At 36.9% G+C, this 24,978-nt stretch overlaps 3 protein-coding genes across 4 annotated transcripts; 2 read left to right on the forward strand and 1 right to left on the reverse strand.

Moving 5' to 3' along the window:
- Positions 1 to 12,405: 12,405 nt before the first annotated feature.
- On the reverse strand, positions 12,406 to 18,346 carry LOC110849602. Of its 2 annotated transcripts, none has more exons than XM_035852163.1 (9): positions 18,161 to 18,346; positions 17,139 to 17,436; positions 16,464 to 16,867; positions 14,728 to 16,134; positions 13,414 to 14,653; positions 13,109 to 13,288; positions 12,976 to 13,024; positions 12,630 to 12,905; positions 12,406 to 12,551 (listed from the first exon to the last, which is right to left on the reverse strand). In XM_035852163.1, the coding sequence occupies exons 1-5, from the start codon at positions 18,161 to 18,163 to the stop codon at positions 14,441 to 14,443; spliced, it is 2,325 nt and encodes a 774-aa protein (XP_035708056.1). In that variant the 5' UTR covers positions 18,164 to 18,346; the 3' UTR covers positions 12,406 to 12,551; positions 12,630 to 12,905; positions 12,976 to 13,024; positions 13,109 to 13,288; positions 13,414 to 14,440. The 2 variants fall into 2 exon arrangements, with proteins under 2 accessions (XP_035708056.1, XP_035708055.1); XM_035852162.1 differs by having other exon boundaries at positions 13,386 to 14,653.
- Positions 18,347 to 20,199: 1,853 nt separating this feature from the next.
- LOC110849980 (retinol dehydrogenase 12) lies at positions 20,200 to 22,378 on the forward strand. Its single transcript, XM_022097468.2, has 3 exons — positions 20,200 to 20,601; positions 21,142 to 21,720; positions 21,944 to 22,378. Exons 1-3 carry the CDS (start codon positions 20,299 to 20,301, stop codon positions 22,109 to 22,111), a joined length of 1,050 nt encoding a protein of 349 aa, XP_021953160.1. The 5' UTR covers positions 20,200 to 20,298; the 3' UTR covers positions 22,112 to 22,378.
- Positions 22,379 to 23,273: 895 nt separating this feature from the next.
- Positions 23,274 to 24,628, forward strand: LOC110849604 (myosin light chain alkali). Its single transcript, XM_022097034.2, has 6 exons — positions 23,274 to 23,413; positions 23,501 to 23,531; positions 23,620 to 23,760; positions 23,994 to 24,161; positions 24,250 to 24,336; positions 24,428 to 24,628. The coding sequence occupies exons 1-6, from the start codon at positions 23,411 to 23,413 to the stop codon at positions 24,475 to 24,477; spliced, it is 480 nt and encodes a 159-aa protein (XP_021952726.1). The 5' UTR covers positions 23,274 to 23,410; the 3' UTR covers positions 24,478 to 24,628.
- The last annotated feature ends 350 nt before the right edge of the window (positions 24,629 to 24,978 follow it).

Raw genomic sequence — 24,978 nt, forward strand, 5'->3', positions numbered from 1 at the left:
TGTGATACGTCATATCCTGTATTTTTCTAAAATACAGACTTCTCAAAATTTCCCAAAATACGAGTGTTTCTTTGGTATTTTGTGGAAAACTCGACGATAAACAGTTGACTTTCTTTTGTATATTTGTCTTCACAAGTTAAGGAATTTTTGCTATACCCACCAATTTTAAAAAGTGGATTTTCCGTGATTTTCGAAAAAAACTCAAAACTTAGAAACTGGTTGAAATAAATATTAGTCTTTTGCAGCAAATCATTGAATTTAATTGGTTGCTACCAGATGTAGTTATGAATTAAATATCATACTCAATGGAATTTTTTTAGAATTAAGATTTCAGCGAGGTCAATGACAAAAATTAGTAAAATGAACCTGGATAATTTGTACCCTAGGGATAATCAATGCTTGAGCCACTATGTGACCATAAAAGACGTTGTTGAAAGGTGTAGTTCTTGATGACACTTAAATGCACCAATTAAGACCTCGATAACACTGCAGAATTATCCTTGTCTTTGATTTTGACAATAATGGTTTTTTCAATTAAAAATAATAAAAAAAAACATTAACTTTGAACTACTATCTACAAACAATGTATTAAACCTGGCGTGGCAGGCAGCCTCGCTGTGAAATTCACTATTGGGGAAATCTATCTTTTTTGGTTGGTAATTATCTGTAAATATTATCATACATTTGCTTCAGTTGCACATCCTCAGTTTAATGGGAACACTGACGATAACTGTATGTAGATGGATATCCTTATGCACACCTATTAATGACATGGCAAAAAGTACCATATGGTAAAATGCTCGTCGGTTTGATTTTTCCAAATTTTTTAAAAAATTCCAAAATTTTTTGAAAAATGTTGTAAATACATATGTACATATGTACATATGTAGGTATCTCTTTAGGGTAGAACACTTTTTAAACTACCATTGAAGTCCAAATGATCTGTGTGACCTTGTTTTAAGGGTTTAAAGGTAGGGACGTCAGAAGCTACGGAGCTCCATAAACTGGGTAATTTCGCTATAATTTTTGTCATGTCATTGTAAACTAATCGATGTGCAAATACTATTAAAAGTGATAACAGGAAAAAAATATGCTCACATGTACCGTTGACTTATCGCCGGTGACGTCGGTATTTAGTAAGTTTCCAACACTGCAGTTTGTAATTAATAACTTGTATATGTAGACATATAGGTATGTAAGTATACATAAGTGCTTACATCTAGACATCAGGAACATATGTACGTGCACAAACTTATTTTACTCAAACAAATTCATACACACATGCATTATTTCTACAATAAAATTCCTAACTACGAATTAGTACAGATTTATTAAATACAATTGAAAATTACACCATATTAGAGATGAAACTTGTCGTGGCAAAAGTATTATGTATATGTAAATATTCACATTTTTGTAATTCTCTTGATTCACTAATTTCGATTTGTATAGGAATTTTCACAATGTCTGTAAGCCTTAAAGCTTTGTTTCTAAATTGCTGAAACTGTTCAAATTTTAGTGTCAATTAAAAAATATTTGTTAAGCACTCTTTTGTATAAATTGAAATTATGTAAATGGATTGGCATTCATCAAGATTATGATTAAACAAGACGCCACTAAATTTATAAAATCAGTATGGTCGTAAATTTAATTCTGCAAAAGTTTTTTTTTACCTAACGCGTCCCTTCAACGTACGGTATTGAGATGGCGACCTGTTTTAACCGTTCCATAATAAGAATCACGCCGGATACGAAAATTCCGAACAGGAAAAGTAAGAACGCTGTCGAAGTATCGCGCAGACCAAGGTCGGGATCGTAGCTTGGTTTTACCGTGTAAAAATCACACCTAGGTTTCCTCGGATTTGTATTTGCGAAATATCTCTTCATCAATCCGGTCTCCTTAATTTTCAAGATGCTGCAAAATATTGATTAGAAAATGATTTTGAAAAACGTTTAAAATTCAAAATTTTAAAAAGTTTTTGCACTCTTAGAAATCCAGTATTAAAATATGTAGTACCAAGCGGTAGTTATATGACTTATATGACTACCAAAAGCTGTTTTGATAAGTAACACCATGTATGTATGCAGTAAGTAATAGCTCCATATTACAGTTTTACAATATCTGTATCAAATCCGAGTGATATAATTTTGATACCAAGCGATAACAACCTTAATACCGAAGAATCAATAACTGCGTGACCATATTTACTGGATTTCGAACGGTGCGATAGCTCACTTTATATTAAATCGGTTTCGCCACACGGACTTTCTATTTACGTAAAAGGCCGTCGTCAGAAACACATTGGATCTTGAAAACTTCAAGATTGACAATCTTTCGCACATCGTCTCATCTGACATTTTTATGTTGAGGAGACGCTGAACAAACCAGAGGACGCTGTTCATCGAGTCGAACCCGACATCGATATGGGCGTGGGTTTGATGTCCCGTTACGGCGGCACGAATAGATTCGGCTTTGTTATTATTGACAAATTCTCTGCGTCCTAGCGGCATCTGAGAAATTTTTGTAAATTTTATATTTTTTGTGCATGGAAATATTTATGTTTTTCGAAAATATTATTAATATTTATAACCTTTCCATTGAACACGACCGTTTTAGCCGTGGGAATGCTGAAGAATGTAAAATCTAGGGTGACCAGATCTTGAATAGTTTGCACGGGGATGACCGGTCGTAAAATGGCGGAGAGCAGTTTGCCTCCAAACATTGAGTAAATCACGTAAGATAAGATCAGGCCGTACAGATGAGTTAATCTTGACACGGTTTTCTTTATCCGAACATAGCCGGCTAAATATGCATGCATTTAAGTTTAAGTTATCATTAAAAGAACTGTAACAAATTCCATGATTTTTTTTGCTAACTAACCCTGCTGTGTCATAAGACTCGTCGTAAGGATAAAAATTTCGGACAGTTTTTCGGAAACTTTGGATTTGAAATTGATTGCCTCTCCGATCATGGAAATTATCACCATAGTCAAAATCATGAATACAATCAACTCCCAGCTTAACGGATTTAGGTAAATGTTTCGAACAGAATTGGGCAGAGGTTGGACAAAGTAGACGTACAAACTGCAAATAATTTAGTCTAGTCATGTTTGATTAGGGGCATTCATTACGAATTCACTTGTTCGCATCGCAACATAGTTTTGAAAAATTTGCGAAAAATCCGTAAATTCGTAAATAATTTTCAAGCCAAAATGATTTGCGAACTTGAGAACTTGTTTTTTATAGTGCTGCTAACGATGCGAACTCTTAATGAATATCGGCATTGTAAGTTGCTTGCACTACAGATATTAATCTAACCCGTCTGACATTAAGGGAATTAATGGTGCCACTAGTTGAACCCTGTCTTGGTTTACGTAGAAATAACCGATCCCCAAATCTGTTTCGTTGGATATGAGAAGCTTTCCAATTCCCCCAGAAAAGTAAGTCGGGTCGCTGGGCATAGTGTTGTCAAGGATACGAAGATTAATCCTACGGGGAAAAAATCTTAATTACTTGTTACAATCCTAAGACACTTATGTATGTACCTGAAATTTGACATGAATTGCATGTCTCGCAAAGTACTCTCGGCAGCACGATCGCCCCTGATAATTCCAGTCGTGGCCTCGACAACGCCCACGATGCCCTCCAATTTCTGCCGGAATGATAACTCCGTGTTTATTTTTACTATGAACTTTTGTACGTTTAGGATTTCAATGAGGGTATTTACAATTGTTATCGTATCCTTGGCATCGTAAAATAATTAAGTATCCAGTTTACATAGAAAAAAGAAGGGTTCAAGCTTCGTAAAATTGTAACCTTATAGTAACGCGATTTTTGATGCCAAAATCTTACATCGCTTACAAAATCTCGTAACAGTGGAATCGTATTGTACGATATGCATAATACTAAGGATGCGAAGGAATCGTGAATACCCTTAATATCTAAACACTTACATATCCCATGACTGAGACGGTGACATGGTCAAAATTACAAGACTTTGAAACCTTGTTGTTTTCGAGGTAAGAATGGTTCATATTGCAATTATGGGGAGAGAAATCAAGTAAAATTACGGTATTAATTGAAGCAAGAAATACAAGGAGAGAAGCAAATAGCATAGCAAATATGACCTAGATAAATATATGTATGTTGGTATGTTCACATCTTGAAAAAAACTTTGTAACTAGCGAGATGCACTTTAGTATCCCTGGTTTGGAAGAGAAATTTGTAGGAAGGATGGCAAGGTTACCGTTTGATGGAACAAGGTTGCCCACATATTCACGTCATGACAAAAAATGAAAATTACACAGGTCTAAAAATTCGTTGGACGTGAAGTGTGCTCAATGTTAGATGGTCACCAAAACTGTCAGTTCCTCCTCACTCAATAAATTCCGATCAACGAAATTTTTATGTATATAAGTACAAGCAAAATTTACGTTAATAGTCATGAAATGACCTTGATGACTTGACATATATGTGCACAAATGTAAATACATGCATGTAAATATTTAGAGACAGAAAAAAATCGAATTCTTAAATTTTCCGGCCAAACTTTCCAATTAAGTAAATGTCAGTACATAATTTGTGGCCTGGCTAAAAGTAAGGATAATATAAGATATAACACTCAAATCAAACACTTGTCGATACCAATCCGTCTTAACAAAGTGATATCAAGTTTGCACTGTAAATTATTCATAAATACAATTGTGTATAAATTTGATTTGCTTCAGAGGACATTTTATTGAAATTAATAATTTCCATAAACTTCTGTTTAAATAAATACATTAAACTTCTCCGCAGGCACCCCCAGCTTATGAAAATTGCTTAAAGTGTACATATTTACATACAGTAAATCGTTTCGTAGTAACGACATGCATGACAATTTGTTTTCTAAGTAATTTGTTAACTACATATTTCCAACTGAATTTGTACCAAACACTTAAAAATTACATGTGAGCAATTTACATACAAGTAAAATTACTTTGCCGTGATTCCCAATCGTACGATCGGGAATCACAGCGTACATAAATAATCAAGGTTCAACTAAGATAACTGTCCACATGTCATAATTAATTGCCTTCCTGTGTACGCTGTTAATTGTGCACTTGTTTGTGATGCAAAATGTCAAGTTAATTGAGAACGAATGGATATCAAATGTACCTAATATAAAATTGATTGACGTTCCAAATTGTACCAAACTTTATTTATAAACACTAACGTTTCACTCCCCATTAGCATAACGTAATTGGTTATCAATCGCGATTATCATATACGTAGTATCATACAATTGAACAAAATATAGGGAGCAAGTCACCCCAAAATATTCAATTATAACGATTGTAACTTATTTGTTCTTAAGTTTCTGCAGAAATATCTTTTCGTCAACAATCGTCAATGAGCATGTCCTTAACAATGTTCATTTTCGTACTTGCCACCACCTTACTTTGTACCGGGCAGACCACTCGCACCCTTGTCGTGCAGCCTACCGACGCCATTTTTCCCACCGATAGGGTCCTTACTGCCGTGCATTATGATGGCGCCGACTCGATTTACGTCCTTGGCGGAACGCAGCTTTCGGGCATGACATTTTTTCCGGAAATTCTGAAATTTTCCATTTCCAACGAGAGTATTCAAGTCGTCGCTAATTTGACACATGACGCCGACGGAGGGTTCACGATTGGCGATGAGAATGGAAATATCAACTATTTTACGATTGGGAGGTGGATCAATCCAGACCCGATTCATCGTTTTAATCCTGTCACGGGAGAGGTGACATTTATCAAGTAAGTTGTGGTTAAAATGTCACATTTTAAAAATTCTGTAGCACCAATAAAATTTATGGCTGGATTTACAACTACGTTTAATATCAGTTTATGAATTCTTATAGTTTCAGCATTTATTCTGATGAACTGCAAAGCACTGCAAACAATGCAAGGTGCAAGAAACAGGCAACACCTAGCGACACACCCTTCGTGATCGACTAAATTATCGGGATTGTCCGCTAGGCGGCGTCGATTTCTTGCATTTCCTGCACGTCTGCAAGAAATTAAGCTTTCTGAAGAACAATTTCTTACAATTGCTTCGTGCAGGTGTTTCTTTCAGTATTTCGTTGCTTCGAGTTTACAACATTTCTTGCACTGCAGAGCAAGAAACGTAAGAAATGCACGGTGAAAGAAATTTGGGCCATCTAGCCATGCCCTCTATGAACTTAAACGGCGGGAAGTAGTTTCTTGCGCCCTGTATTTCTGGCAGGTCAAAATAGATGTAAAAAAACATTTTCTTGCAGTTGGTTCTTCCTCGTGGTTACTTTCACCCGAAAAATTTGTTTCTTTTCTCCTTTGAAATAAAAATATTTATTTTCTTTCTCGCTAGATATCACGATGCCCCTTACGTCGTCCCAATCGCCAAAGTCAACTTGACCACGTTCATTTCCTACGCTTTATCAAAACTAACGGCACATGATACGGAATTTAATGAGTTATATCTCATTAAGGATTTTCGCACCGATGGTGGACATCCAGGCGACGTGCATAACGCCGTGTGGGACGGGGCTGACATGATTTACCTGTTCGCCATGTACCCACACTGGCCTTCTTATCCAGTTTTGCATTCCTATAATGTGACATCGGACCAAATTGAGACTACCCGGCTTTACAATGGCTACCCGATCCCGACCCGGGAAGCCAGCTTGGTTTGGCGGGATGGACTTATTTATATCTTTGGTTCGGATAACGACTGGCCTAACAGTGCAGTCAGGATTAATCCGGCTACAAAGGAGGCCGCCCTCGTGCCCTTGGAAGGTCTCAGTTTGCCGGATTATCACGAGAGGGCAGGCGTGCAGGCGGTCTATGTTAAAGAGATGGATCGTGTTTATTTGTTTGCAGGGATGATGGACAGGGTCAATTATATTCAATTTGACAAATAATTTGTAATTGTGGTGAACTAATATTTTTATGCTGGTAAATAATCTAAATAAAAGATTAGCACGTGATAAGCTCAGGTAATTTATGATGACATGGTGACACTCCTGGCAGTTTGAAATTTAAATAGGTGGCATTTTGGTGGCATGGTGTTTTAATTTTCAAATTAGTATAAACATTTGTATAACTGAATCTTACCTTCACAGTTGACAGCAGTTGACAGTAAACCACTGTCTGCATACAACTTCTTGAAAATATGAAATTATACAATTTCATATTTCATAATTAAAAACAATTTCCTTCATTTTTTCTAAGGTGAGGTAAAAATACTATAGTTACAGTTACACCTTAGTATGCATTCCGACAGGTCTCGAAAACTTTGACCGCGCCCTACTGCCAAGGGGGTGCGTTTTAGAGAAAAAAATAAAGAGAGCAAAAAATCAATTACGGACATAATCTAGTGCTATTGAAAGGGAATTTTCGATATGACCTCCCAGAAAAAAGTTTTGATGGTGGTGAATGGTTGCATTTCGCAGTTTGAGTATGAAGGAGACTACCTACATGGCTGGGTATTTAAATTTATGAAAGATCGCCCCCACTTTACTATAAGGGGAAACAAGAATTGGGTCGATTGGTTGATAAACCAGCGACTTTTCCTTATAACGAAAATTTCCGAGTGGTTGCTATATAGTAACTATATAGTTACACCCTCGCTATGGAGTAATTTATAGTGTTAGCCCGTGTCCGCGCTTATGGGACCGTCATATACGTCCGTGAACAAGATAGACTTGCAATTTTACCATATGCATATTGGACAAAGTTAAGAAACAAGTTCGAAGGTGGACGAAATCGGTCAAATGGTTGACCCGTTGGGGTCATCTAAGTGGGTGGGGTATTATGCACCAAAATTTCAAAATTGTCTTAGAAAGCTGAAATTTGGCATACAGATTGTTAGTGGCTCCTAATGGAAGAATATGAAATCAGATTGGAAAAATTTTCATCTGGAGAGACCCTATGGGATCACCCATGCTGATTTTTCAAAATCATCAAATAGAGTTGTAATTCGGTACATCAATTCCCAGTCGCACCCAATGGAAGAATATGAACTGGAATTTGGAAAATTTTTATCTGGAGGGTCCCTTTGAAGTCACCCACACGTTTTAGAAATTGTCACCAATGGTCTTATATATATTTATAAAGTTATAGCTTTACACATAAGCCGAAGGACAAATTTAGGAGTGGTTAGGAATATCAAAACTTGACATCTTTCAACTGACACTTTTAAAACGTATGTAAATTTGAACGGATTAAATTGGCTACGATATCCGCAAGACTAATGGTGTAAATGTTGCTTAATAGCGTGCAATAGTGGTTATATTCTATATTCCCCTTTAAAATTCAAACCTAAAAAAGAATTAAATAAAATATAGCTTGAAAAAGTAAAAAGTTCTAAGGTGAAGAAGTGCACTTAAAAGTACTAAACAAGCTCCCTCCGCTACCCAGACAATTTTACTTCGCCTGGGCGTCTATTCCATGCAAAATATCGACAATAATATTTCGGCGTCACGTAAGAAAATAAAGATCAGATTTAATTTTTTGGTCCAAAGTTAATTTTTGAATTGGTTATTACCCAGCCAGAACAACATTGCTGGGTGGTAAGGGTATTAGAAATTATGATCATTTGGTGGTGATTATTACATATGGCTCAACCGTCCCCAAATATTTATTACTAGTAATTATTTGTATAACTAACTCGACATCGTTGTACTGATAAACCGATATATTTTAAGCCTATAGTATATTATACAAGACAACCATTGCTTTTAGATTTTTTGGGTGACTCTTTGAGCGACTTATTTACAACCTACATATTTTAACCATTTAATCTGTGAAAGTGGCATATGTCGCTTTGGCGACTTGTCCATAATTCGTGACAAAGGCATATGTCATCGTCAAAATCCGCTCCATAACCCGTGACGACGACATATGTTGCCACAGAAAACCTTACCTTAATTCGTGACGTAGACGTTTGTCGTTCCCTGGCAAATTCGCCACACTGTAAGAATAAATAACCCCACACGGAGTAAAATTCTATCCATGCCAGAGTTAATAGTGTTTGCACTCTCTATGGTGTACGTGGGAGCTTAAATGCAAAAGAGTTACGCGTTTTACTCCGTGAAAATACAGCGTTACTCTCAGCGGAGTAACGCTTCCAGCCAGGGCACTGCGCATTGGTAACCCTCATAGGAGTACTGCTTACTCGGTACCGGGCTATTTCTGTGAGAGCGGTATATGCAAATAACTTGAAATCTACTTAATTTTGCTTACATAATTTCAATTTAAAATTTTATTAATTATTTATCAATTTTAAAATTTCATCCCTCGTCTCTCCCCCTTCGATGGCTCTAGTAATTCGTCATCTGTAATATGGTGATCTGAAAATAAGACGGAAAATTCAAATCAAATTTATAAGAATAAAATTTATTGTACAATTTGCAAGAATTATTTAAATATCTATTTACCCTCAATTTTTTACGATTCTTGTAATCCAAATTGCTGTAGAAGTCCTTGCACTTCTTGTGTTGCCATTTTCGAGTGGGGGTGGTTAAAATTAAATGGGGGTCAGAAAATAAATAAATTTCCATTGCCAAAATGACACTCGCAGCGTATGCGGAAGGCGGTTGAGTGTGGAATGAGGTGCTTTGTGGTTTACCAGCCGACCTCGCGCCCAACTCAGATAACTCTGCCATGGGTAAGATATGCATTGGCAACTCTTGCTCGAGTAAACGCAAGTAATGTTGGCTAAACAGAGTAAAGTTTGGGCAAACCCGGTGAAGGGTTGGCCACTTTACCCTGTGTAGACTTATCAATACCCCGTACAGTGTATGTAGGCAAGCAACTCAGCGCTAAGTTAGATACATTTCTAAGAGTGCATAATTCGTGACGTCGACATTTGTTTTTAGCCCGAACCAGGGCTTATGTAATTGTCATGTCCGTCCGTCCGTCCGTCCCTCTGTCCTTCTGTTCGTCTGTCTTTCGACAACTCTGGAACGAGTTGGCCGATTGACTTGAAATTTTTACCAGATGCATATTGGACAAAGTTAGGAACCGAGTTCGAAGATGGGCAAAATCGGTCCACTGGTTGACCCGTAGGGGTCATCTGGGTGGTTGGGAATTATGCACCAAAATTTCGAAATTGTCGTAGAAAGCTCAAATTTGGTGCAGAGGAGTAAATGGGTCCTAAAGGAAGGATATGAACTCAAATTCGAAAAATTTATCTTGAGGGACCCTATGGGGTGACCCCTACCGATTTTTCAAAGTCGTCATATCTAACTTAAATTTGGTGGATAGGTTGCTTATGGGGCCTAAAGGAAGAATATGAAATGAAATTGGTAGAATTTTCATCTGGAAGGGTGGGTGACCCACTAACCCATACTGATTTTTCAAAATCGTCATATCGTTCTGAAATTTGGCATTTAGTTTTCTTATCGCTCTTCATGGAAGAATATACATTGGAATCTGGAAAATTTTCATCTGGAAGGACCCTATGGGGTGACCCCCACCAATTTTCAGGGATTAACATGGAAAGCTGAAATTAGGACCAGAGATCTTTACTGCCTTCTCATGAAATAATAGGAAGTTAAATATGAACACAAATTTGCAGAGGGACACTAGGGGGTGGTCCACACCGATTTCTTAAAATTGATATAATCAGCCGAAATAATTTAGTATGCAGTCGAGAAATAACTTAGGATTAACATTTACCCTATAGGGTACCTCAAGATAAAAATCTATTTAATTCTACGTTATATTCTTCCATTGCTAGTCATTATAAACTTTCACGCAAATTTTTAATTTTCGTTACCCTTGACCCCCAACACCCATATGACCCCTACCGGCCAACCACTTGACCGATCGAACCAGTCTTCGAACTCGAGTTGTGTATTTGGATGGTCTATATGTGTGGAAAATATCAAGTCGATCGGATAATTTTAAAAAGAGTTATCATTGTACAGATGGACAACACGGGTACATAAGCCTTGGGTCGGGCTAAAAATTAAAATTTTTTATGAAAATGTTGTCACGGAGTAACATATTTGACTGGCATTTTTGGTTACGAATAATGATCCCTTAGAAATAAAGCTCCCTCACGAATTAAGGTAACTCTACTGTCGCCTGGTGACACGAGTTATGGACATCTTGACTTTTACTTGTCCTCTTTAAATGGTTAATTTACAGCAGATATTTTGCATGCAGTAGACAGCCCAGGCGAAGTAAAATTATCTGGGTAGCGGAGGGAGCTTGTTTAGTACTTTTAAGTGCACTTCCTCACCTTAGAACTTTTTACTTTTTCAAGCTATATTTTATATGCATTATTATTCACCATGCGTGCAAAAATAATTTCCTGTACACAAACAGAAACACTTGTTTTCATTATATTATGTGCTATTCAAGAAAATTAACTTATGTATGTAGGTATATATACATAGATTTTAACAGTCGTAAATTTAATTCGTACTGCTACATACATTTCAATTAATCATTAATTCTTTCACATCCTTAATTTCTACGAAGACAATGTAATCTTTTAATTCAACATATCTATCAATAATAGTTGAAAACTGGCTGTTAGTAGATGTGCAAATATTTGGAATTTCATTTCCCATTAACATCACCACCCCCTCGATGAACGTGATTCACCGTGACCGGGCAACTCGGTGTCACAGCCATGGTTGCGAGTGCAAAGCCAATTCCAGCCACCACACCGACCGGACCGGCCACGGCGGCCAATCCAGTTGTCCCCGCATATGCTCCAAATACACCGCCCGCATTTATCAGACCGTTCGCAATCGCCCATTTGGCAAGCGTCGCTGTCACCGTTGCTCCTGCAGAGCCCCCTCCAAAACCATACACACTAACGGTAACGATGATGCAGCGGTAACGGTTTTGGCGACAGCAACCCCACCCACCGTACCCACGGTAATCGCTTCAATTCTCTTCTTTGCGCCACACCAGGTCCATGACTCTTCTTCAGGAAATGCAGATCCGATGAGCAGTATCAGGACAAAGATGATCTTTATAAATAAGTGAAAAAGATAGAGAAATCTATTTTTATAAGGTAACATTGTGGTATATGTAAAATTATTACGGCCTCAGATCACTGCAATTTTGTTAATTGTTTTACCTGCACATGGAGATATTTCATTTTGAATCCCAATTGACGTCTTCGGTACACTCTAAGAAATTTTACCACCATTCTATCACCGAGCGGTGACTATATGTGACTCTACCGCAATGGTGGTTACCTACCACCACGCGGTGATAGAAAGTGCCATCACCATCGTGGTGGTAGACGTCTACCGGATGGTGGTACAAAGATCTGCATTTTTTGTCACCGCGCGGTGATATGCTACCACCATATTATGCTCTCCTTGTCACTGTCTGGTAATGAGTAATTTAAAATAATTTCGCTACTTATTACAACAATGTCACATTTTTCATAATTTATTAGTTTATTCAAGTATTTAAACAGATAATTAATACTTATGTATAAATATATATGTATGTAAAACCTCTCACCATTGTGGCACCAGCAATTAAAGTTGCGAAATTTCCAGTAACGACATGTAGGACACTGATGGAAATTAATTAAAGTTTGAAATTAATCAACACTGATTTAGATTGTTAAAAAAATCAGCGTTTATTGTTTTACCTTTCAGTTGGAAGAGCTTTGTCCCAATTTTTGCATTTGCAAGTACATATGCTGTTGTACTATCGACGATATTTTTGAAGTACAACCGGTGACCTCGGATCGATTACAGTTGGCGGACCAATTAAAAAAAATATACATTAATTAATGATGTACATACATGTGTATTTACAGCTGCAAAAAAGCAACTAAATTTTATGGAAACATTACTTCGTTAATTTTTGTCCCGTCATCGTCATCCAGGCGAATCGAGGTCTCCACGTCCGAATTTTTCTCCAACTAGTAACAAAACAAAATTAACTAAAATTAGCTAAATTTTAACTTAAAAATAAAAATTTGTTTTTCTTACCGTGTCAATAAATGCACCAATATTTGGGGACGGTATTATTTGTTTCCTCCTAAACTTTGAAACACGGAGTAATTTTACAATTAAAACTCCGCTCCTTTATTTGTGTCTGATGCGTGGAGTATGACAAACTCACCGCCACGTACTCTGAGCCACGTGCAGAGAGACTACTACCATCGTACGGTGGTAGCGGTTGTCACTACCAATGGTGACAAATTTCGGTGATAGGTTTATCACCATTACGGTGATCCTTGCTATCTCCACTCGCATGGTGATAACGCCTGTCACCCAATTTCTTAGAGTGTACTTCAATCGTCTGTAAAGTAATTTTAGTTAGCATAATTTATAACGACTAACATATGTACATATATTTATATACATTATGTATATAGTGGAATGTAAATAATTCGTACCTTTTTACTCATCAAAATTAAAACTTACTTTATTCACATGCGTGACCGATACAAATTTTGTTTAGTATGAGATGAGTTTAAGTTTGACAAGCCAGACTTTTGTACTGGATTCTCACACAGAAAATGTGTGTCTTTATGTATTGTCAAACGAGAAGATATTGTAATCTATACTGTCGTTAATATAGTCGTTATTGCACTCATTCAGGGTTAAGGAATGGATTCGCACATCGTTGTCAGAAGTGTAAAATAATTTATTGCGACAAGTAAATAACAAACGAGGATAACCATTGGTCCACGTAATAGTGTAGGTTTGTGCAATAGTGAACCTGATGTTATGTGGGTTTTCATAAATGCTCAGCAGTTCCCATGATGACAATGATGCATATGGGTTTTAATGGTCAAGAATGTTCATGGCATGCACAATAATTTCGTCTCAATCTTTATGCTCTTTTATAAATCTCTTCGCAACCGATTCGTAATTAATTATTTCTTATAAAAACTAGTCAATCTCTTAACAATTTACATATACATACATATCCAAATATGGGAAACTAAATCTTGTGAATATAAATTTGCTAAATTTACGATGCAGTTTGACACCCTTTTTGTTTTTGTGTTTATTTATAATTTGTTACCAACAAACAATTAAGTATAAGATATTAATAGTCAATAAGGTTCATACATATGTATGTACATACATATTTATTTATTGTAATCAAAATTATGTTTTCGACAAATTTTCTGCAATTCACCATATTTTCTAGTCGTGCGAATATATCAAGACGTTTACGTATTTCCTTCATTCAATTATTGTCAAATCAATAGTATCTTTTATGAATTTGATCTGAATTTTGGATGAGAGTCTCATACAAAATTAGTCTGACCAAGTTAATTCAATTACATAGCATATGAAATGTCAACAGTTGACTTATTACGTATTTGCATACCTACAAGTGACATTTTCAAATACCTTAGCTTCATTTACACCTGGGGTAAGCTTTACGTTTGGCACCATTTCACTTTATCTCGCCTTCCAATAAATTAAACAATCAAATCTACATTTTCCACCCCAAGGGGCCCAAAAATACTTCGTCTTGTGCCTTAAGCAGTCCCGCCATTCCTCGGACCCCACCCACCATAGCTTTCGAATAGACCAACTCCATTCTCATGCCGTCTATCACATTCGCGATCCTCATTTCAGGGTTCCTTTCCACCAGTTCTAGTACAGATTTCAGTCCCTCCTCCAAAAGAAGAATTGCATCCGTTGGCTGTAATTTTTTTTTTTTTAATTTTCTAATTTATCCGATATAACATACATATTTCTGAAAAAAGTTGATCTCACCTTTCCCGCTTTCCGAAGTCCTCTCCCGACTGCAAATTTAACCCCAAAAAATTCCACTGTTTTCTCTCCACTCCAATTTATCAAGGCATCCTCACCAACTTCTTTCCCCTCTTGAATTTTCCCACCAAGAATTAATTCCTCCGCTAACCTCCCTTTAGCCGCTAGAATCTCACCCTCATCGGAAAGAAGATCCACTTGTAAACTCCGCCAATCCGCGGCCTCGTCATATTTCTTCAAATGGCTGAGTGTATCAGCTAAGTTTCTCATCGTTATGATGCAATATGGCCCATGCGGACTCCCCTCGATAGTCAAGAATTTGTCGTACACTTTTCTAAAGAGATCTACAGATTCTTCCCATTTGCCCCAATAACGTATCGCGCAGGCCAAATTGTGTTCCAGGGCGGTAACCTGAAGATGATCCGGCCCCAACTTGTCCCCCATTTTGTGCACGTTCTCCCTCGAAAATACGAAACAGTCGAAAGTGAATTCCCTGAGAGCGATCAAGTGGTCGGATATCTGCTCGGAAATTGGGGACAATACGTTAACTTCATCCTTTGATAAGCGCTCGACCGCGTGATACCATAAAACCAATATCTTCACGACAGGATTCCTCTCCTTGAAGTCGGACAAGTTCATGTTTTTCAGGATTTGCGAGACCACAGCGCCATCTGAATTAGTTCTGACGCATTTCGCAATAGTGGAAATGTTCTTCGGGTACAGCCAACCCTCATCGACACCAATTTCAATCCGTAAAATTCCTAAGTTCATTAAAGTTGATAGCGTTTCTTCGAAATTTTGACCGGCGGGATTTCCAAGGTTGTAAAATCTCTTGAGATCGTCTCTCCTTACGCGTACGTTGTGCTCGATAAAGGATAAAATTTCGATAAGCATTTTCTCATCAGGCGTTACCCCGTCCATTAATAAGTTTACTTGTGCGGGAAATATGACTTCATCAAAACCACCTTCTTTTCCTTTAATTTTATCCCGGAATTGCGCAATGTATTGTTCCACTGTAATTTCCCTTGCCTTCATGAAATCCGCGGCAAATTGCAGCGCACTAAAATTGAATTCAAGCAGTTCACATAGCTCGAAATCCTTGGCGTTATTACTTGCTCGCAAACTCCGCAGAAATTCTACCGCTTCTTGGTTTCCCGCTGGCGGGACGTGGTACCTCTTGCTTCCCTTAAAATTTTTTATCCCGTCAAAAATGCTGCCGTCTTCCACGCAGATCACGGTGCTCACGACATTCAGCGTTTGCAGGGCTTCCAGTACTTCAACCAGCTCTGGAAACAGGGTCTCCACTCCGGAGAAGATTATAAGCGTTTGGATACTGGGCTCGACATAGTTGTATCGAAGGAGCAAGTGTTTCTCAATTTCAGCTACGATTTGGACCAGCGTTAAGGTGACCTGTCAAAAAATATTGTCTTCATTCAAAATTAAGTCATTTTATAAATCGGAAAAAATTATTCATTTACATTATTCAATTCTTCAAATTTTGAAAATAAGTATTCATTGTGCATTCATTTTAACTCAAATTCGCCTTATTAGATGGATTTCTCAAAAATACAGCATGTATTAAGCACAGAGTGAAAAATGAATATGATATGAATAAATATTCATATTACTTCATTGTTCAATTTTTAAAGAATTAGTCACTCATTATTCATGAATTTTTTAAATAATGAGTGAATAATTTATTCACTCTCTAAATGCGTGTGAATAGTTAAGGTGCTAACCTGGGAGTGGAATCCGGATACGAGCGGGATCTTAAGGTATTTGGCAACTTCAACGATGAAAGTCCAAACGTTATGAGCGTTTTCCGCCTTAACCCAAAAGATGTGGGGCGAATTGCGACCCAGCTGCCACTTGTGATCTAATGCAGACATCAAGAGTTCCTCTTTTCCGCTTCCTCTATGCCCAGAAATGATTAAATTTTTCGCTTCTAGGGCCATTATTTCGTTCAAAGCGACCAAAATGGTTTCCCGCTCTTCGGATCGGGTAATATTTTGAATATCCTTGTTTAGCGGGAACACCCAAACGAGCCCGGTTCTTGGCTGCTGGTTTAGAAAATGTAGAAATTCTGGAAGCGATTTCTTAGTGATAAAAGTCATCTCTGGGTTGAATTGTATTGGTATTTTGTCTGAAATTCATAAATACATGTGTCAAAGTTTAGGGTTAAGCAGGTATCTTAAACGAACGTAGAAGTCGGGATTTCGCAATGTCACTTTTTAACCAGTGCTGGAAATTGGAATAAACAGAAACAAGTAGGGTATTGTGATCTACCCGCATATGTAAATAGTTTTCAAAAATTGTTTTTCCCCATTTTTACCATCCTTGGAGTCAAATTCTTGTCCATAAATTTTTAAGATATCTTATCTCCGCCAAAATTTAAAAAATCTAAGTGTACATACCTGCACACTCATAACATCCTATGCTATTCAAAATTCCGACGAGGTTTCGCACATTTGCCAATTTTCCTTCCTGCTCAACCCAAAGGTCCACCAGAGTTAGGAACAGGACCCACGCGTCGTCATCCGGGGTAGGTGCAACGCCTGGAATTCCCGACCTCAGTTTCTGCATTGCCTCCCACTCTAACGGGTTGATATTCATCATTGTCGCCAATTCGTCCACTTTTTCACAAACTTTGCCATCCTTGCAAAGCAAATTGACAACTATACTCGAGTCCAGCGCGGCAATGACAACTTTTGCCTGTGCAAAAATGACATACATACATTAACGACATAAGAAGAAATTGCAATATAACCTTGTCAAACTATTTAACAAAATTTAAAATGTTAAAATTCTAACTATATATGCATTTGTATTCTGCAAAAAAATTATGAGAAAATTACAAGTCGATAATTAATATTGTTCAATTCGAATAGTCCTTAAACTTAGCAAGTACTAATACGACTACAAATGGGTAAAAGTGCACACACCACAAAAGTGACCTAAATATGTATGGATATGAAGTTATCTAGATTTTTTAAAACATTAAAGTTCAACGAAGTCAGCTTTCCCCATAATTACTAATTACACAGGCCACAATTTATCCCACTGCATGTGCTAAAAACTAATTTGTCCCACATTTCCAAAGAACCACTGAGGAAAATGTGCGTATTGGATCAAGACAAAGAAAACTTTGTTGCATATGTACAAATGACATATACATACACTCTTAAAAACCCGGTGTTAATCGTCACCGCGTAGTCTGCATGCATGTGTGACTTAACACAATGATGACAATGTTTTTCACAGAATGGTAATAAATTGTCACTGGCTTGGGTTAATTTTATCACTATTACATATATAGAGAAGCATTATAACCACGCGGTGAAGTCACAAATGCACGCCGTTCGATCACCGCTCGGGGACGATAATACCGGGTTACAGTAACGATAACACACACCAACTGGGTGACTTTATTACATACCATTTCTTATTGTCCAGATTTTCCAAATTCCTTCACAAATGTGCATAGATTTCTGCAAGTAATTAATCCTTTCCAAGAAAATATTGAAATATGTATTTTATTATAGACCAGCGACTCCTCTTCACTTCCAGCTGGCAAAAACTGACGTGATTGTGCACTGTCAATGTTCTGCTAGGCCAAAATAAATTGTGTTTATGTACGTGATACACACGGTAAGATTATGTAAACCACTACAGAGAAGGTGATCATGCCCTTGAATATTTATTTCGTGGAAATTGTTCCATGCCAGATTATCTACGTATGTAATAACTCTACATTTCGCACACACTGTCACGCACATAATTGTACGAATGTGCATAGATATGCAGGCATGTTATATGTGCCATTATCGTGATTGTGATGTTATACAAAGATTGACTTGATAAATATTTATGCCAGCCTACATACATAGTAAAAAATAATTCCATTTTATTCACTCAAAGGATTTACCTAGATAGTTAACTTACATAATAATATCTGGGTATTGAAATGTTATGTGTATGTATGTAGGGGAACTGGCGTATGTATCTAAATATGTATGTATGTACATCCAGATCTGTACACTCAAAGCTCCTCATCTTTTCAATGGCATTGTACATATTCTGTCCAAATTTGTAGATACTTCTTCATTTAGCCTACGGTGTCCAGAAGATTAGTGAAAACGCTAAGGTCACCAGAAAAACGGGTCTGACAAAAATTATTTATTTTAAAAGTGTCAGAGTTAGTGTGAAAGAACTTTTAAAATTTAGAGATTTACATATAACTAAAGATACGCAGATGGGTTTGAAATTTATGACAATATTTTCTACCTTTGTCCGTCTTAACCTGCATGTACGAGTGTATACATACATAATTGCATATCTAAATTCCACTACACTTGACACTAATTATATGTAAATTAATTCCATACGTATTTACATAAGCCTATATGTTTGACGTTATGATCAATCATGTTTAAATTAAGATGAAGCATGCAGAGATGTTTATGCCGTTGTCTCACGCTCCATCGAATTCGATTTTGTTCATTTTACTAATTGCCGTGACCTATGTATCTAGGAAATATGTATAAATGATAATTTGAAAAAATAACCCATCTCTAGAATAGGCTTAAGCATGTACATTTAATGCAACTGGTGAAGATTTACATACATAATGCATAAATAATCCACCGATGTTGGATATATGTGAAATTGAATGCTAAGTATACATCTACTTTGCGAAACATGGGTCGACGATCGAGTATTTGGAGAATTATTGGTTATCAGGAATTAATTGTATATCAATTACTCAAATTCAGTTAGGATTTACGGTTTAATCCCGCAAAGGCAAGCTCGATAAGCACCGCTAGTAGTAGGGAAACAGACATAGATTTTCTAACGCCCCCAGTTTCCTCAATGGTCACTCGTGGTTTGGTAGATCCTGCCCATTGCAATCTTTTGTCATGATATAATCTGTCAAAGTACCAACCTGTCCAAAGTCCAGGTGGGAGTGACCGCCAGAATTTAACACGAATAAACTCCACAGCATATTCGCTTTTCATTTGTAGTCGTTAAATGAGAAAAAAAATCTTCCAAAATCTTGATAAAGCCTTAAATGTGTATGACGAATGTCTAATTCGACACTATACATAAACTGTATCAACTTGACACAAGTTAATTGGGCAGATCTACCCAATTACATGGGTCGACTTGATTATAATTTGTCATATTTGTGCACTCACAGCCATAGTGCCGAAAATATACATACATACTAACAACAATCCCCTGAGTAAAGTACAAGGTCGTACATTTATGATAAAAAAATTCGGCTTGATTGCCTCAGCTAATATGCACACCTTCCAGAGAGTTAACGTCACATGCTTAAGCACGATCTGTCATCTGTGTAAAATATCAACATGAGTGCATGCATCTACGAATGTGCATAAATATGTGTAGCACATGACATATCCTACAAGCCAGTGACTATGCAATTTTGAAAAGTATTTATGCCCACGTAACTTCTCTCCAGTTCGTCCAGTAACGATTTCTCATTCACTTCGTCGACATAATTTGCAAATATTCCGCATACATACATAATTATTTTCAAAATTCTGCAATAAAATGTTTTCCTGTCTGATATCCTGCCTTTTTTCGGCGATCTTCTATTTGGCTATCCTTCCTGCCTCTTTCCTATTCGGGGCGAGGGTCCTCGTCAAAAATCTGCGAGGCAAGGTTGACCCCACGAATGAGATTGACATTAAGGGAAAAACGGTGATTGTGACGGGTGCCTCGGACGGAATTGGGAAAGCAACTGCGGAGGAATTTGCCACCCGTGGCGCAAGAGTTATTTTGGCTTGTAGAAATTTACAAAAGGCTGAGAAGGTTGTGCAAGATATCCGATCGAGAACGAGGAATGGTGAATTGGTACGTAAATAAATGTCTATGTACGTATGCAAATTTTATTATTGTAAGTGATGAGCAGATCCACATATACATATATTTTGTGAACCAACGAAAGTCAGTTCAAAAATCTGCTAAGATCACAAAGACGAATGGATTTTTTAAATTTTGTAACATCATGTTAAGAAATTTTGGAAAGTTTAAAATTTAGCGTGTTTCAAAAAAATATTGAGGCAATTCACACAGTCCTTGGTTGCTTTGTAAAATTCATAAAATCTGCAAACTTACAAACTTTTATCAACCTTACATATAAATAAACATTTCCTATAAATAACTTACGAAAATTAGCTGACAAATTTTTATAAGTTTACTCAGAAGGGCGTCCTTTAATTTTGCAAAAGCTTGCAAAACTATTTGACATTTACGGATTGTAAGACGTTACAAGGGACTGCGTGAATTGCCTCATTAATTTGTTGATTTTTATATTAAATCAGCAACGGCTTAGTACTCATGACATGAAAAGTTTACTAACTTTGCTCCCGTATTTTGATTTCCGGGTTCCAGATAATAATGCATCTCGACCTGTCATCGCTCTCCTCAGTTCGAAAATTCGCATCCGAATTTATCCAAAAGTATCCATCAACCCTGTCCATCCTTGTCAATAATGCCGGAATTATTAACCCGGTTGGAGTACAAAAAGTAACAGAAGACGGATTCGAAGAAACCTTCGCTGTAAATCATCTCTCCCATTTCCTCCTCACAAACCTCCTCTTGCCTGAATTAAAGAAAACAGGCGAAAACAATCCTACTCAAGCGAGTCGCATAGTCATCGTTTCTTCCGGAGGACACAGTTGGGGGACGCTCAATTTTCACGATTTAATGTACCAAAAGACTCCTCTGAACGATTGGGAATTTATATCCAAACTTTACTGCAACTCAAAGCTGGCGAATAACCTGCACAATTTGGAACTCGCTAAGAGGTTGAGGTCAGAAAAGGCCAACGTCAACTGCTACGCATTATGTCCTGGGGCTGTTGACACGAACATTGCGACTGAAAATGGAGAGAAGCATCCGGTACCGTTTTGGGCAAAATATGTAATGTTTCCACTGGTCAGAATTATTATGGGGAAGGACGCCAGAGAGGTAACACATTTGCATACAATAAATATATATGTATTTATGTCTCTACATAAAATAGCCATGTTTCGCACAATCGTTTACGGATAAAAAAACTTTGGGAATTTACGTCGTCTTATTTAAAATTCTCGTTTTTGAATTTGAAGTTTTTGATTAGAAAACCATTCCACGAACAGTGACGATATGTAAATTTCCATACTTGATCTACATATATGTAACATTTTTACAGGGTGCTCAAACCACGGTGTACTGCTCCCTCTCGAAATGTTTGTCCCATCACAGTGGAGAAATGTACAGAAATTGCGAATTCTGGGATTACAGTAAAAGACCCAAATTGAGCGAGGAGGATGCAGCAGCCTTGTGGGAAAAGAGTGAACAATTAACTGGAAAAATTTAATAATTTAGTCACTTGAAAATAAAATGACTTATTTCGAATTTATTTTTCCTTTAATGTTTGTTATTGCTTATACAGTATTATTACCAATGCCGGTAGAGTCACATGTGTACTTGGGTCAGTAATGGTGTAATAGCAGTTAGTTTTCCAAGAGGGTAATTATGTAGGTTAAGTCATTTCAACTTTCAATTTCATTCAAGTTGTTATGTAATTGTACATAATTCTGTATGAAAAGTTAAACAATTTAAAATAAAGCTATTAATGTAAATACATATAAATTATTATTTTATGTACAGTATGTCATTTAGCTAGCGCAGGATAGATTGAGAATCTTAATAATAGATGCATGTACATAGATATGCACATAAATGTGTCTCATGCTGGCAACAGATTATAATTTTAATATCGACCATTAAACATGCTTTGGCAAGAAGAAGAATGTTGCACCAGTTGGTTTGGGGAAATCTGTAAACAAGGGCCGCAGAATCTGCAGGGACATTTGGGTCAATTTAGAATTAAAAGGTATATTTAGTGGGAGGGATAACGTACTTAAATAACGGATCAAAATTTCTATGTGGACATTGTCTGCCTTCCGCATCTCCTGAAAATTTGCTGGGCTGGTCTCAGACGGTTTGGCTCATCTTTCCATTGCCCTCTCCTCTTATCATTTTTTGCCTCATTAATAACTCTGAGGATTTCCCGTGCTAACCAGCAAAAGTCATAATAATCTCACTTTATCCTTTTATCCATTCCAGTCTCCTCAGAGGACAGGTGTTGTTCTCACTCATTTCTTGAAAGAACACTCAAAATACATAATTCTCTCTTGTGACAATGTCTATTTGTGTAGCTGGTTGCTCCATCCGAACTTTACTCCCCTCCTGGTAAGGGGGCAATGCGTAAAATAGGTCATAAATTTATACTCAATTACCACAGCGTCTATTGTTTTCATGTTTACGATCAGTGTGATAGTCCCCTCAATTTGCAACGAATATCTACGTAAAATTCTAGCATTCTTACATATGTAAATCCCATATCGACGACTTCACTTATGCACGGGCCCACATGAAAAAATTTGGCTTCTCTCCTCCCGTGAGTTAATCGAGTAAGACAGAGTTTAATGGGGGTGCTTAAAAAAAATTTAATAATTACATATCTGTGCAACCAGTCGGGGTATAGCTGCATACAGGCGATTCGGTTTATTCAGGCTTGAAGATTCACTCGGAGAAGAAGACGCTCACTCATCTTCTTGATACATACAACTTTCTTCGATACAAATATCAGAAATACCCAGTTGAAGTTGCGATGGTAACCAAAAAAATCATTTTATTTCGATTAATTGCTTATGGTAAAATGCTTCGTGTAATAAAAGTCGTGTCCCTAATTACATTTTAGGGTGACAAGCTTAGCGCGGCCGAAATTGAAAGTAAGACAATCTTTTTTATGGAAATCGAGCAAATTTATTATTACATGCTAATTACGAATTACATAAATTTACTCCCTTGCGATATCAGGGGCTCAGTTTGCCTTCTCCATCTATGATTTTGAAGGGAACGAAACTCTAGACGCGTTCCAGTTGGACCCCGCTTTACGTGCCCTCGGTCTCAACCCGACGCTCAAAACGGTCGAGAAGTTGGGAGGACAGAAGAGAAAGGGTGAGTAAAGGATGAGGGTCATGCCTGCAGTATGTCATTAATTTTTATGTAGAAAAGTTCAGTTTTTCAACGTCCTTTCTGTGCGAAACGCATGTTGTACACTGGTCCACATTGTTAAATATTGTTGTTTAAGGAAGTCAATATTATGGTCCCATTATCCAATTTTAGACACTTTTTTTACATTTCCTGGAAATTTGTGTATCTTCCCATTATTTAAAGCAATTTTGGTACAGGCCAAAAGAAGTTTACAATTGAGGAATTTCTCGCCATCCTAGCCGAAGCCAAGAAGGACAAGGATGTCGGGAATAAGGAAGACTTTCGCGAGATTCTCAGACTGTATGACAAATCTGGCGATGGAAACATGATCTTCGACGAATTAAAGCACATCCTCCTTTCAATGGGTAACTAATTTACGTACTAAATATCAACCTGATATTAGATCGGACCTTCCAAAATTTGAAAGAAAAAAAAATATAAAAAAATGAACAGGTGAAAAGTTGGAAGCTGATGAGGTTGCCGACATCATCAAGGATTGCGCCGTGCCGGCAGATGATGACGGATTTACGCCATATGGTGGTAAATTTTAAAGTCGAATTTTTAAGCACAGAGTTTTCAACCACTTAAAATTTAATTAATTCATTAAAATCAAATCAAATATTTATTATAGTTTTCCTGGACAAGTTGATGGCTGGCCCGGTTTTAAAAGAAGACGAATAAGTGTTCTTATTCTGTATAGGGCGAATTAAATGATAGGATTTATGTAGGTTGCAATGCTCCTTTAAGTAATATGCACATTCAGTTTTTACTAGAATTGTGTTTCTCCAAATTAACACGTCGACAAAATAAATATTTGCCAAAAATAGGTTGATTTTGATGGGTTGTAGATCATTAATTTCTTCCTTGCATACATATATGTACAAGATTGGTATTCATAATTCTTGAAGTTTGAAGAAAGTGCAAATCCTATATTTCTTTGATTTGAAGAACTTTTGCAGGAATGTAAAGTGCAAAAGTATAATAATAAACTGTTAACATGAGCATATCATTCATCCAGATGATTTTTCTATCCGACAGGAATTGCATTTTGGTAAGAAAAATTATGTAAAAATTTATGAATATGCACATTTAGTATTTCATTTATGTAGTAACGAGAATATTAAGATTCTTGTAATATCATGTTTATTCGATAACATTTTCACATATTGTGTTTTTTTTTAA

This window comes from Folsomia candida, unplaced genomic scaffold, assembly GCF_002217175.1.
Source record: "Folsomia candida strain VU population unplaced genomic scaffold, ASM221717v1 Fcan01_Sc005, whole genome shotgun sequence".
Classification (NCBI taxonomy): domain Eukaryota; kingdom Metazoa; phylum Arthropoda; class Collembola; order Entomobryomorpha; family Isotomidae; genus Folsomia; species Folsomia candida.

Excerpts from the sequence above, each read along its gene's own strand:
- LOC110849602 (XM_035852163.1), bottom strand. Across the intron at positions 16,868-17,138 it reads AGGATGTTATGAGTGTGCAG|ACAAAATACCAATACAATTC; the intron begins GTATGTACACTT and ends TATGAATTTCAG. Across the intron at positions 14,654-14,727 it reads GACTTCGGAAAGCGGGAAAG|CCAACGGATGCAATTCTTCT; the intron begins GTGAGATCAACT and ends AAAAAATTACAG.
- LOC110849980 (XM_022097468.2), top strand. The coding sequence starts at position 20,299 with ATGTTTTCCTGTCTGATATCCTGCCTTTTTTCGGCGATCTTCTATTTG. Across the intron at positions 20,602-21,141 it reads GAACGAGGAATGGTGAATTG|ATAATAATGCATCTCGACCT; the intron begins GTACGTAAATAA and ends TCCGGGTTCCAG. Across the intron at positions 21,721-21,943 it reads TGGGGAAGGACGCCAGAGAG|GGTGCTCAAACCACGGTGTA; the intron begins GTAACACATTTG and ends ACATTTTTACAG.
- LOC110849604 (XM_022097034.2), top strand. Across the intron at positions 24,162-24,249 it reads GCACATCCTCCTTTCAATGG|GTGAAAAGTTGGAAGCTGAT; the intron begins GTAACTAATTTA and ends AAAAATGAACAG. Across the intron at positions 24,337-24,427 it reads CGGATTTACGCCATATGGTG|TTTTCCTGGACAAGTTGATG; the intron begins GTAAATTTTAAA and ends TATTTATTATAG.